The 14,606-nt window shown below is 41.0% G+C and overlaps 1 protein-coding gene across 3 annotated transcripts in view; it reads right to left on the bottom strand.

Annotated features, from left to right (window-relative positions):
* The window catches only part of EPSTI1 (epithelial stromal interaction 1), a 50,207-nt gene extending 41,679 nt beyond the window's left edge, over positions 1–8,528 (bottom strand). For all 3 annotated transcript variants that reach the window (XR_007778952.1, XR_007778950.1, XM_050980796.1), the window contains exons 1-2: positions 8,340–8,528; positions 8,132–8,247 (exon numbers count right to left, since the gene is read on the bottom strand). Coding sequence is in view for 1 of the 3 variants with exons in the window: in XM_050980796.1 (XP_050836753.1) it covers positions 8,132–8,247; positions 8,340–8,513 (290 nt within the window). In the remaining 2 variants the exon portion in view is untranslated. The remainder of the gene's footprint in view (positions 1–8,131; positions 8,248–8,339) is intronic.
* Positions 8,529–14,606: the final 6,078 nt, after the last annotated feature.

Here is a 14,606-nt window from a genome sequence, read left to right as displayed (position 1 = left end):
TTGTGTGAGGGGTGAAAGTCAGGGTCCAAACTGGTTCCTTGCCTTTTAACCCTACAGGAGTGGAAGCCAAATGAGCTATTGCTTGAGAAACTCCACCTGCCCCACCAGTCCTAAAATCTGCACCTAATATTCCTTATTTTCTTGCGATTCTCTTTTTGAAGGAAAGAAAGTTAATGCAAAATACCAGCTTCCACCTTGTGTTTTTATCCAGTTTGCAGGATATTTGATGTCGTTTCTTTGTTCAGGCAAAACCTCTGATCCAGTTAAGCCTATAAAGCCTGCTACAGCCTGTCAATTTAATATTCCAGTCAGTTTCTAGGTTGCCACAGTAGCCATAAGTCTGGAGCAAATTATCCTTCTTACCTGGGGAGCAATTAAGGAAATGTGAAGATTTTAAGCTATCAGTGGTGTGCAGAATTTTGTGCTTTATAACAATATATGAAGTGCTTCAAAATCCACAGACAGAAAAGATTATAAAGAATTTAACTTTACAGTTTCCCTAATAATGATTCCAATTGTTATAAGACTTAAGCCTATCTTTGAGGTAGGGCTGTTTTATAAATACAAATACAGAAGTTCACTGGAAGGGGGAGAAAGAACATCTTACTCCAGCTCTAGCTCTTCAAAAAAGAAAAATCATATTCTGCCTTTATGGATCATATTAATCTTGATGAGTGTTTTTTGTTTTATTTTCTCTGCAGAAAATGGGAATGTATTGACTCATTACACAGACTGAACAGATATTAATGAGCATAAGAAAGTTATAACCCAATAAGAGAATGTATCTATTTTGGAATTAAAAAAAAAGGAACCTCCTATGATTTTTCAAGCAGATACACATAATATACCACAGTTGTGGGATTATAAATGCCTATGTAACAAGATATCATTGTGGTTTAACCCCAGCCAGTAAGTAGGCACCACATGGCTGCTTGCTCACTCTGCCCCCAGAAGGGATGGGATGGAGAATTAGAAGGGGTAAAGTGAGAAAATTCATGGGTTGAGATAAAGACAGTTTAACAGGTAAAGCAAAAGCTGCACACACAAGCAAAGCAGGAATGGATTCCCCACTTCCCTTGGTCAGGCAGGTGTTCAGCCATCCCCAGGAAAGCAGGGCTCCACCACATGTAATGGTGTCTTGGGAAGACAAACTCCAACACTTTCTACATCTCTCCTTCTCCTCCTTCTCCTCCCCCCCGCTATGTATGCTGAGCATGATGCCATGTGTTATAGGATACACCTCTTCCAGCTGGGGTCAGCAGTCCCACAGCTCTCTGTCCCACAGCTCTCACAACTCCCTGTGCCCCCCCAGCCCTCTCTCTGGTGGGGTGGGAGGCAGAAAAGGCCCTGACTCAGTGTCAGCCCTGCTCAGCAATAACAAAACATCTCTGTGATATCAACACCCTTTCGGCCACAAACCCAAACCATAGCCCCATAGCAGCTACTGTGAAGAAAATAAGCCCTGTTCCAGCCAAAACCAGCACATACAGAGAGAGATATAAAACATTTCAGTCAGGAGAAACACACAATAACATCATGGATAATCTGTAATAATAGTTTACACTTTCTGTGATCAGTAACATTAGGAGCACCAAGTCTGAAAACTTAAATTTTGAATCAAATGTTTAAGTCTAATTTCCTAACTAGCTCAAGGACACCTCTTCAGTGCTTTAAAGGCATCGATGATAGCAATTTTTGTTCTATTTTCTTTCAGGTTTGTATAAAAGAAAATTGAAAAAACCCATGAGGACTGCTGCTCACTGGTAATAGTTTTTGCAGAGCTGTGCTCTTCAGTTTTTCCTCAGGTCCACTCCAGCCATTTCTCCACCACAGGAGAAATATTCAAATGAAGTGTGAAATAGCTTAAAGAGTTACAAAAGGACTGGGTGTTCTCAACAGTTTCCAGTTCCACTGTGTTTTATACCGTGGGTGCATTGGTACATGAATGTCACAGAGCTCAAAGCCAAATATCCTGCTCTGCTGGGCAGAGTACTCTGCATAACAGACAGAAACTAAGGAGAATGAAGTTGGAGAGCAACAAAATGACTAAAGCTTGGGAAGGAGGCATGGGCAGATTCAGTCAGAGGAGGGACCTAGGGTGAGATACTGCATTAGATAGTATGTTAAAACAGAATTTAAAAGAGATCAAACTGCCAAAGCCAACTCTTGAATTTCCTTCAAAGATACACTAAGCTGAACTTTGCATTCGTTTATCAGGAATTGTTTTAAGAGCTGTCAAGTCCACACCACCACAAAGTATTGTTTTCACCAAAGCTCCCATGCCTGATGGAGCAGCCACATGCTGCTGAGCAGCACAGAAGCTGCCAAATTAAAGGGCTACAAGATGCCAAATCCCAGCAAGCAGATAACTGTCCTGTAGGTATCCCTATTTTGCAACGCACACACAGCCAGATGCTAATGATAATTGACAGCCACAATTCTAGACCTCAGCTGAGCAATATGCTCTGTGTCCCAGCAGTGCCATGAGCAGATCTGTAGGAGAGTGTACAAACCTTACATGCAGGCCTGGGGCTCTGGCTTTCCATCTTTATCAGTGGCATCATCTTACCAGTTTGCAGCTCAGAGACAAAAGTGATTTACTGGGGCTTAGCATTACACACTGTCTGATTTATCCTCACTGCACATGTGCTTTTAACACAAGAGGCAGAAAACGAATTACATTAGCAGGAAATGTTTATCACCAAAAGTCTTCCTCCATGGATTTTGTCCTGTGTTTGCCACAGGCCAGGAATGCACTTAATTAACACAGTTCAAAAGAAGATTATTAAACCAGGGTAACTCACTTCTGTATCTGGTCCCTTTCATTAAGAACAGACAATATTTTTGGCCTTGTGAGGATTAAAGCAGAGTTAAATCCTGAAGAAGCGAACTTGCAAGGGGGAAGAGTGAGAAGGGAGAGGGCAGCAGAGAGCAGCCCAGGAGAAACCAAGAGTCAGAAACCTGCAGGAAAGAGACAGACCTGAGGTTCTGCTTTTACCCACATGCTTGCAGAGAAATTCATGAAGTTAAAATTTGGTCAAAAGACTAAAAATGAAATTTGGAACTGAATTTCCAACAGTTTAGATGAGGCTCACACTCAGCAGCTGTTGTGGTCTTAGCACATCAGAAAGAACAGCAGGTGCTTCAGCTGTACTCTGTTTTGGACACTCTCAACCAACTTCTGAAGATCCAAGGAAATTGCCACCCTGACAGATCAAATCAGGGAGCCAAGGGTAGCTCTCAGCTCAAACTTGGCTCACAGCACAGCTTTCTCTCCTCTGAAAACACTAACATGTCATTAGTCAGCCTGTGCTTTGGGCAGATAACACCAAAGGGGCAGAGCTCACTGTGGCAGGGCTGTAGATCAGTGTCAGACCCAGCAAAGTCTAGAAAAGTCAGACATGGCCGTGCTCGTGCCATCCCCTCGTGCTAGAGCAGCTCAGTTCTCTCGGTGCAGCACAGCATCAGGGATGTAGGGAGAGGGATGTAGGCATGTAGGGAGCATGCCAGAGCCAGCTGGAGCACCTGGTAATCACTAGCCCTGAGTAGAGTGGAGCATCATAGGTGGGCAGGCCAGGCGCTGGGCTTGGCAGCACCAAGTGCTGAGCCGAGCTCTGCCCTGCAGAGGCGTGCATGTGTTGCAGGTCAGGCTTGCCAGCGTGCCTGAAGAGCTCAGCAGGTCAGATGCTGTACCTCACAAACATTGAGATTTGAGCTACTGGCATGTTCATCCCTGCTTCCCTGCCTCTTTTTTTTTTAACAATGTATTTCCTCCTCAGCTGTCTCTGCATCAGAAAATTTGTCCTTTCATTGCCCCTGCCCAAAGGCAGCATCCTCCCATACATTCCTTGCTCATCACCTCACCACAGCTTCTCATCAAGCTATGCACCAAGAGAACATGTCAGGCCTCGTGCAAAGCAAGCTCTTCCAAAAAAGCTTCTAATACAGACTTTGGAAGGACTTCCTTCCCTACCCCAAGCATTATGTGGCACAGTAACCCCCCCATCCAGACTGACAGTATAGTTATTTTCTTACACAGACCCTGCCACCAACCCTGTGCCTGCAGAAAAGGCTGGCTACAGTGAAGCCGGGCATTTCTGAAGTGCTCCACTGGGCTGTAAACATCAGTACATCAGCCTGAAAGACAGAGAGCTGGGAGACCTCCTGTGCAGCAAGTGGAGAGCTAAAGTCTGAACAGATTCCCCTAATTCAAATTACCTACCTGTCTTGCACTCCCACCAGTGGCTGGGTAATGGGCAAAAGAAGTATTTTGCTAAAAATCCACCTACAGTTTTGTAGAGTGTCCTAGGTTACAATATAAAGATGTATTCCATTCCCATTCTCAAGAGCTGCTGAAACCAGGAAGGACATTGTTTTTCCTTATCTCCTGTTAATGGGCCCATCAATGCCTGTCTGTATGACTCAGAGATAACTCCCTGCAGGAGCCGTTTCTGTTTAATGGACCCAACACATGACTCACAGAATGATATCAGCCCTGTATGAGATGTTCTGTCCAGGGGGGAGGAGCTAAGCATCCTCACCTGGATATAGTCTGGGCTTTGGAACAGAACAAGCAGTCTTTCCTCTGGATTCCTAGAGGAATGGCTGCCTTTTCCACTGGATCTTCAGAGGAAGACTATACCCTTCTACAGGATCACTGCTCCAACAGAACCACACCTGCCACTCCAGGAGGACTGCAGCCACCAATCCAACTGGACTGCTACCAAATCCCTGACCGACAGGGTGTCAGGTTGAGTTCTGACTCTGTCAGTGATTTTTCTTTTGTATTATTGCATGTATTTTAGTTTTTGGGGTTTTTTTTTTTTTTTTCCTTTTCCTAATAAGTTGTATTTCTGACGTGGAGTTCTCTTACTAGTTTTGCTTTCAAACCAGAACACAGACTAACTTTTTTTTATTTTTATTTTAAAGAAACTTTAGTTCATGAAAGAAAAAAAAAAATCAGAACTTCTAAGTAGAGTCTGTCAGCAGGATGAGGGGTCTAATAAAACCATAGATATTTTGATTTGGTTTTTGTTTGTTTTTGTTTGATTTTGTTTTTTATTTTTTTTAAATTCTGGATTAAGATTGGAAAAGGAAGGAAAGAAAGCTCTGACAGATTTGGCTCCAGTGGTCAAAGAATACAATTTCTTGAGTCAAGCATTCTAGCAAGTTTGCTCTCCTTTCAAATAAAATTATGAGGGACTCTTACCAGCTGTGCAGCAATATATCTTCAGGCTTTATTATTTTGAATTTTAGTTTTTAATGGATTTTACCAGAACCAATATTATTCTTGGCAGCTTTAAAGGCACTAAAGGCAGACTGCTGAATGGGGGCAGCAGTTTCTTTTTCAGGCACTAGCTATAGTTCACCCTCTAATTTCCCCACTTTTCTCCACCTTTCTTCTGTACAGACTTTTGTTTCTGAATAGGTATGAACAGGGGCAATTTGGGAATTTGCTTTCTACAAGTTAATTTCATGGCACTTAGCAGACAAAGTGAAGCCACTTAAATGCAAGCTTATTATTATAAGCAGTTTCAAGCTCTTGTCATCCTGGTGACTTTTTTCTCCATAGCCTGAAACCACATTCTATGTATAACTGGATGGGGATGTACAAAGTGTGACTTCAATTTTGCATTTGAACAAGTACTTTTCTTAATTAGGACCATTTTATTGTCCCTTCTTGCCCTTGACATATCATATAAGTGCTTTTCCAAAGCAAAACTATCTAAACTCTAATACCAGCTGCTTATTTTTAATAGTCCAGTTTGAATATCAAGTACTGAACAGGACTGCAACATGCTACATCCTACAATCTAAACAAAAGGTCACCTGATCTGACCCTAAGATCTTTCTGAGATGTTTTCCCACTCCCAATTTTTCTCACAGCCTGAGACAGAGTTTGCATTGCAACAATTCACACAGAGCCTTCAAAAGCTACTCCATCTCCTGCTTTGCTGGCAGCAAAACCACACTCTTGTCTGTTTCCAAAAAATAGCAAGCAGAAGCTGGAATAGAGATGCTACTTGGCACAGAGGTATCCTGTTTGGGCCCCTCATGTTCCCTCTGCTATGCACATTCCAGAAATCCTTTAGTAATGCCAGTCTGTTCTTTTTTTCACCTATTGTCACCCTCTAATTGCAGCTCTCCAACTGCTCTTGTTATCCCAGAACCCGAAAACCTGAACCTGAGGGTGTCCCAGTATTTTAGTTTTAAAGGTCATATTAAAAGAGGTTGGAAGGTAAAAAGCTGAGTCAGCTTTATCACTGCTAAAATTTATTTTAATCTGAAATATTTCTTGAAATGTAGCTTGAGAAAATGAACAAAGTAATAATTAATGAAACAATTTTTTTAAAGAAAAAAGATCTCCACTGTTCTGTTTCAGTATTTCAGATGCTACCTTCTCCTTTAATCTGGGTTAAGGAAATTGCAGTTTAAGTGTCTTCATCCATTCAAACTGCCAGGTAGCATCCCCCTTCTAAAGGGAGGGATGCAAACCCCACTCTCATTTATTATTAGAGTATTAGTTTCCCACTCATATTACATGGTTTCTATTCCAACCCGCCTTTCCCTCATCCCTCTTCTCATTAACTGAATGCTAATGCAGACTTTAATTTGTAGATCTGAGATTTAGGAACTAATTCTTTGTTAGTACTTTATGAAGACACAAAGAGAATATTTTCACATAGCAGAAAATAGAGCTCAGTCTTTGCAGTGGATGCCCAACAGCTTTAGGTCTGCAAGAATCATGTGAGATGAAAGAAGGAACAGGGATTTGTATGATTATATGTGCTCTGGCCTTAAATTCTGCAGGGAGCTCTGGCAAACCAATTGATTAATTATTCACCTAACCTTTACCAGGGGGTTTGTATGCCAGACAAACTGGGTAAACATGGTCATGACAATGGAAAACTCCCACTAGCCCTGCTGCCCCCTCCTCCCCCCCAAAAAAACCCCAAACAGCAACAAAATGCACACACCACAGCTACATAAACAAACTGGGGCTGTCCTTGCTCTACTGTGGATACGTGGCAGTGTGAGAGCAGGCAAGACAGAGAATTTTTCATATTTGGAAGTGGCAGAAAATAAACAGACATCAACTGAGGAAGTGTTGTTTGCTCTCCTGAAAGTCAATCATTAAAGTGCTGATGGATTTTAAAGGGACTCAGCTCTTAATAGTCCCTTAATAGTCCCCAATAGGGAAGCATTCATGGGTTTCAATGGAAAGCTGCTATCTCTGCTCACCATCAGCTGTCTGCCACCTCCTCCAGAGGTTGGCTCCACCTTCTTCACCCAGAAAGAAGGAAAGGAAACTGAAACAGTTTGCAGTTTTGCCAGCTGTCCTTTGAAAGACGGAAGAAAAAGAAGAAAGCTAAGCAAAATCAGCCCACAACAACAATAATGATAATAATAAACTTATTATTACATGCACTGTTACTAAGAACTCAGAAGAAAGAATAATTGTGAAAAGGAATAAACTCTTAGCTATGGTCATCTAAGTATATTTATATAAAACACACACACAGAGCTTTCCATTTCTATTCTCTATTATATCTGCAAGACAGAGGTTATAGAAGCTATCTCAGGATTGTCACTGGAAAGCAAGAGAGGGACTAAGCATAGATTCCAATGAAGCACCAAATGCTGAATCTTTGGTTTTAGTTTTGTGAGCATGAAGTTCCTGGAAGCTGTTCTGTGTCCTTGACTGCATTCAGAGCAGTGTTGGAATGCAGCCTACATCCATCTCTTAAGCCAAAGTAAGTATTTTTAGACTTTCCAGGATGAAATATTAGGAGACACAGAAAACAGGGAGCTAGAACCAGATTTGAAATTTCACTTTGAAAAAAGATGCCAAGAAACTTTGAAAAAAGATGCCAGACACCATGTATGCCAGTATCCAAGGTACAGAACTGGCCACTGCTATGGCACAGGGGGTAAGCCATGCTGTCAAGAAGCCTGCCAGAACCACTCAGGTCCATGCAGGAAGCTTCAAGGATATGACAGCATGCTGCTTGTGTGCTCAGCTACATTCAGGCTCTCTGTAAAGCATTTTCACCTTCAAAGGTATAAAGTAAGCTGGAGAACAGGCTCCCAATGCAGGTAAATCGTCTTAGTCAGGCTCCTTGTTACTTACTACTGCATTTGCCGTTGTTGGTGTGCTGATGCTTTGCCTCCTTGTTTCTCTTCAGACGCTGTCAGCTTCTGGGTGTTTTCACCCTTCTCGGTTTCATTGTTGCCATGAGAGTTACCCTGAGAGGAAGATGGAGTATTGAAAGCAGTAGCTGTTCTGTATCTGCTGCCTTCCTTCCATCCTCCAAACCCAGACATGGTTTTACAAGTACCTTGCCTTGACAGAAATCAGTATTGCTGCTACAGCTGGGGGAACACTCAAAACTTCGGAGCTGCCAGAAATCAGTTTCAATTCCTGGTAAACTCCGCCCCTTCCTGAACTTTGGGCCGCCAATACATGTTCTGGTTTCTGAGGCATCCACCAGCTGAAGCTCAAGTTTCATCATCTCAATCACAGCACCCAGGCAGACAGGGGTCACAGGGTGACAGCAAAGCTGATCTGCGCTAATAAACCAGGTGACAACAGTTTGTGCAGAAGTATGGGGAGGTCTGACATTTTTCTGATATATTTCTGACATATATTTGTGATATATTTCTGACATTTTTTTAACCCAGCACTTCCCTATGACAGAGGGAGTAACTCTTGGGGGTGTTATTACCTACCCCTGAAGGTGAAAGTAGTGTGGGTTCTTGTTAACAAATCTCTTGGGGTGGATTAGAGTGAAAAAACACTGAATGATCAGTGTTTGCAAATATGTGTGTGTTGCAGTGGGAAGCAGCTACATAGCCATTTTGGTTATTATTATCTATAGTAATAGGCCATTATGAAAGCATAAAGATATGATATTTAAAGATATTTAAATATCTTTTATGCAATAAAGATATTTATTGCATAAATGTGCAAGAGAAAAAAAATGAAGAAAGAGAAAGAAAGGATAAGAGTAGGAAGATATATAACTACCACCCCTGGATTTACAATGAGACTTAAGTGTTGCTGTTGGTCAAAGTGATGATTGAAGATCTTGATCTATATGCGGGGGGTGTATGTAAGCACAGGCAATTTGGCATGGTGGAAAGCACCACCCTGTTTCCACAAGATCTGCCTCTTATCAGCCTCAAAGCCCAGCTTGTAGACTCTGGCAGTTCAGCAAGTTCATCCCTTCTGTCTTTTGTAGACCAGACGTTTGTCATTACACACCCAAAAACTCATCTCATTCTTGGTGCGTTGCAAACCTGGTGTCAGCAAAGCACCCTGGTGCCTTCACAAATGAGCAATTGCTTTGAGTCATAGTCCAGGCTCTCACAAGGGGGGTTTTGGTTTCTATTTTGCATGAGTGTACAAGAAAAGATGAAACTCAAAACTAACCTTCAGATAAATCTTAAAGCAATTGTCTTGAAAAATTCCAATTTGGCTTTTCAATTCTGCTCAATCAGAAAACTTCTTTGACTTTCCTAATTCTACCTGAATAGAGGACCAATACATGATCCACTTACTGAAAATGGAGATCCTTTGAATGATCACATCTAACCAGTGGTAGTGTATCTATGGGATCTGCAGGGCTGGAGATAACCAGCAACCTTTTTGATATCATTAGTAAATAAAAGATGTTCGGCAACTTCTAACCTAAGCAAAAAGGAGCTAGCAATGCTACTCCAGGTTAATGCAACAGGAGATCCAGCTCTACTCATGCAGATCTCATCCCTCTTGTCATCAGCTGATCAAGCTACACTAGAAACACACCACTGGCCAGGTTCCTGACTGCCTGGACCACCTAGGTCTTAGAGCACTCTCCAGACATGCAGGGGAAGGAGTAAAGTAAAATGCCATGTGGAAAGCCACAGGCTGCCTGGTGGTTGTAGTGCTCCTTGGGACCCTGCCACCAGCAGCTCCCCTCCCAGAGCCTCCATATCCACAAGGATACATCTCCTAGGGCTGCCCCTAGAAGGCAGCACCAATGGTCTCTCCTCCCCCCGTCCCTCCTAACATGCTCTGCAGCAGAGATGATTTTCATTTGTACACAAATCATTCTGCAGACTTTGGAGTGCAAGGGCAGTGTGTTGTAAAGGGATGAACTGGTGCATAGTCCCTTGCATCACTTCCCTTCACTAATATATATATGTATTTAATGTCAAGGTGCTGGCAAATGAAAGCAAGCATGAAGCTCACTCCCTTCCATAGAACTGGAGGGTCGATAAAGGAAATGCAGAAGTACTAGAAGTAGCACAGAAATTATAGCCAAAATCATGTCTGAGGACTGCAAAGATTTGTGGGATAACAGCTGTGCCTACAGACACCCTATCTGGTAATAATCCAACTTTGACATCTGGAGTGTTCTTATCCACGCAGATTGATGTCTTAATAACCCATATTTAATTACAAAAATTGATTATAATTAATGTGGCCACTGCTGCTGTGTCTTCAATCCTATAATGTTATGTAAAATTCAGATCTAGTGTCATTTTCCTGTTGAAATTTAGAAACTTTTGGCTGAAAACAGTAACTGTAGAATCTAAATATTTATATCTATATTGCTCAAAAAAGAGGGATGTAAAATGAACCCAAGCACTAGAAGCTTGATCACGTTTCTTGCTTCCATGCTCATTTATTTCATAGCTCTGTTGTGAACAATCCAAACTAACTCTGTCCAGGACAACATCCAGGTCTGGCTCTAAGGATGGTTCATGCCAGACATGACCCCCAGAAGGTCAGTATTGACTAGTATACCAAATTCACCTTGTCCACCCTGAATATCTCTTCATCACTATCCCAGCAATCTCAGACTCACCCCACAGCCTCTGTGTGATACTCCAGTGTATCATTCATCAACCCTTCAGTTTCATGCTGCTAAAACAGAACATTTCACAGGCTGCAACCCAGCTCATACACTGCTTCAGATGCATTGAGCTGAAATATCCCCAAAATAATAATCAAGTTCCAGCATCATGGCAGTACCAGCTAAGGCTCTCAGGATGTTTGGAGTTTGGTAAGGACATGCATATTGCCTCCACTAGGATCCACCCAACCTCTTAGCTACTTCTAGCTCAGTGGAGGCTAGTCTTGGGCAGCATATATGAGTCTGTACTAACTGTGTTTAAGAAAGAGGATCAGCCTCCAGCCCTGTTTCTTTTTGGTGTCATAGATGTTAAACAGATGCTAAAACATCAGAATGCCAATGTATTCAGTCTCCTGAAATACCACCAAATCTCAGCCTTCCCAAATCCTCCCTAAGGATTTTAATTCAGTACTTATATTTTTCTAGACCCACCAAATACTGACTGCCAATTCTACCTGAGGAGATATTTTTATAGTTGCTGCACATCCCTAACTGGCTCTGAGGCTGAGATGCACTGGCCCTTGCTATCAAGTGAGCACTCACACAATTGGTAGCTCCCTCCCTCCCCACCAGTAGGATAAGGGAGAAAAGAGGAAAAGGAATGAGAAAATCCATTTGACAAAATAAAGCTTTTTTGTCTGTAAAGCTCTGTTGCCTCCAGCAATTAAAAAAAATTTTATATTTTATTTTTTGGGAGACAGAAAGACAGAAAATGATCTTTCTTTTGCTCTGAGAAAATTCCTCAGTGGACATGTGAAATATTAAGAATAGTCATATTCCCTCCCTCACCTGTGTTTCTCATGAAATTGCAATAATAAAACAAAATAACTTCTCTGGAGGAACATTTTGTACTGAACCGTTATTTCCAACTCGGCAGCGTCATGAACTATACAAAAAATGAGAGGTATCAGAGACCTTTTCTCACTATAAAGGATCTGGGTCAGCCAAGTCATCATTTCTTTGGGAATGTTAGATAGGACAAAACTCTCTTCTTTGAAAGAAATAGTATCAAAACCCCCATAAAACTAAACCAATGTAATGTTCCCTATCTTTCCTTCCCTGAAGACAGCTGTTCATTCTTCATTATTTTACTGTTGGTTTATGGCATTTTAAGGTTTTGAATTTTTAAAGGGTTTTTTTTTTTCACAACCACAGACATGTTTCATTAAAATCTAAGATTTTTTTTAAATCCAAGGATACTAGAAGCCTAAAGGCTGAAGAAAAGCATCAATATGAAAGAGTCCTTTGAAAGGACAGCCAGGACAGGCAACCTTTTATACTGCCCACTCTCTTTTTCTCAGAAGCCAGGAAACGTTGTCAGAAGGCCTTAATTTCTGGAGAAATGTTTTTTTCCTTTGTAATCAACATTAATACACTTAGTCCAACAGCTGAATATGATGCTTAAAGGTTCAGATACAAAGCTTTTCTCCCTGGATATTTTGGCTAAGTAGGTAAGACACACAGCTGAATATACTACAGAGAATACTGAGTAATTGATCATTGGGAGCATATCTCTGTATTTTAGAGCAATGGCAAATGATGGCAAATATCTCCAGAGGAATATCTATAATTAGAAATGCTTATTGAGATGTTTTACCATGATGGCAAAATAAGAATTGAATTTTTAGAGGTGCATTTTACTTTACCAGTGTTTTTTCTGGCTGAGTACTCTACTTTCCTGTACAATTAGGCTGATTGCTTTCTGCAGGGTTGATAGAATTAATTGTTACAGCTGAAGATGCTGGAGAAGAGAAATTTCTATGATCTCTGGAGAGGAGCCCCAGGAGGAGGGAAAAATGTCAACATTTGGTTAAGATTTATTCTTGTTTAGATTGAGGACTGGAATTTGTCAGGTTCAGCAAAAAGAACGCCATTAGCTTTGACAAGGACGTGTGTGTGGATGTGTTGGGTAATCTGTTTAGGAGATGTAAAATGCTGCACACACTTCCCATTTTATTGCAAAAAGCTGAAATTGACGGTACCTGTCAAAAACTATCATCTTCCACCCTCTAAAAGAAAATTGACCCTTGCTTTCTCTTCAGTGTTACAGCATTACAGCAGGTCCACCTCTCCTTTAGCTAATACTGCTTCAGCAAATGGAAGTGGGCATTGAAAATATAATTAACCTGGTTTCCAGAATTTGCTGTATTGAGGTCCAGTGCCTGAAGATTATTGCTACACTTTAGGAGCAGCTCTTTAGCCTGGAGGGTGCTATGAATATAATATTATATATATATATATATATATATACAGCCTGGAGGGTGCTATGTATATCATATTGCTAAATACATAACACTAAATAATAAGCAGGGCTGTTTTAAAGGTCTGATGTTATAAAAACAATCAGGACTACAAATGAATTATTTATATCATTAAAAATGCCAGCAAAAATCTATTGGAAAAGGCAAAATTAACTGGTAAACTACACAAATGATATCAGAAACAAAGATCTCTAAGAGCTATTGTTCCAGCTCTATGTCCAGAAGGAAAAAGTTCTTGAGAAGTCTGGCAGTATTAAATGGCATTTGCTATATTCTTGAATTGATCTTTTTTCTTAACAGCTTTTAAAGCATAGATTTACTTATTCACAAAAGATATATGAGCTTTTCAGCATATATACCATCTTCTACAAGGAATAATTATAATCTTTGAATTCCTAAAGGCCATGATTAGTTCCAGCTTAGGATTTTATATAATATACTACTACCTTGTGGTACCTAGTCAACCAAAGGTGTCATACAGACAATTATAGTGTCTAGGAAGAACATTACATTCTTTATTGAGTTATGTTTCCAAATACATTACCTAAATAAATTAGTAGAAGTCCACAGGTCATTTTTTTTTAACTTTTATAGTATACTGTGGTAATTAAATATACAAATGCTTGTAGGAGAATTAACTCTTACAACTTCTAAACCTGGCTGGGAGGATTTATTCTTCATTCATTTGTATGCACATGACAATTCAGCAAGGCTCAAGTACTGACTTTTCCAGTTTTATATGATATGCCTCATGACTTCCTTGATAACTTTCAATTATACTCTCTTCTCTGCCTGACCTCAGAAACTTTAATCTTTAGGATGAAACTTTGGTCACAGCCATTCTAATTTCACTGATCGGGTGCTACATTTACAGGTTCTTTGGAAATTTCAATGGTAAAACTCCCAAGCACACACAGGATCCTTGTTATCAATTTCACAAGATTTAACCTGGTTTAACCACTTCTAGATTCTCCTTCATTCCTGACAGAGACTCTTTCCAGCATGGATCCTAACTGCAGCATGGAATACTGCAGCACAGACTGGTTAGGGAAATAATTTATAGGAAAAGTATGCAGACAATTAACTTCAATGGCATAACAAATCTGGACAACATTGCTACACATTAATAGTGACAATATGCTGGAACACACCAGTGTTTAGGATTGAATTAAATAGTAATGGACAGATTGTCTCTACCAGCACCATCCTGTGCATAAAGTAGCACACAGCTGTGCCACGCTGAGAGGAGCTTCGGGAGAGAACCATAACCAGACCCAGCTGCTTTCATTCCTCCCCTCCTGGCTTCCAAGGAACACAAACTGCACTGCTCACTCCTGGCAGAAGATACATTTTCCTCGTGTTGATTATCTGGTTTGCTCCGTGTAATCGATACGCTTCCTGCGGCTCTCTGTCCAGAAAGCAGCAGCAGTGGTGTGGCTGGTGA

Source organism: Serinus canaria, chromosome 1, assembly GCF_022539315.1.
Source record: "Serinus canaria isolate serCan28SL12 chromosome 1, serCan2020, whole genome shotgun sequence".
Taxonomy (NCBI): Eukaryota; Metazoa; Chordata; class Aves; order Passeriformes; family Fringillidae; genus Serinus; species Serinus canaria.
Note: the sequence above shows the minus strand (reverse complement) of the source record. Positions and strands in the feature narration are given on the sequence as shown.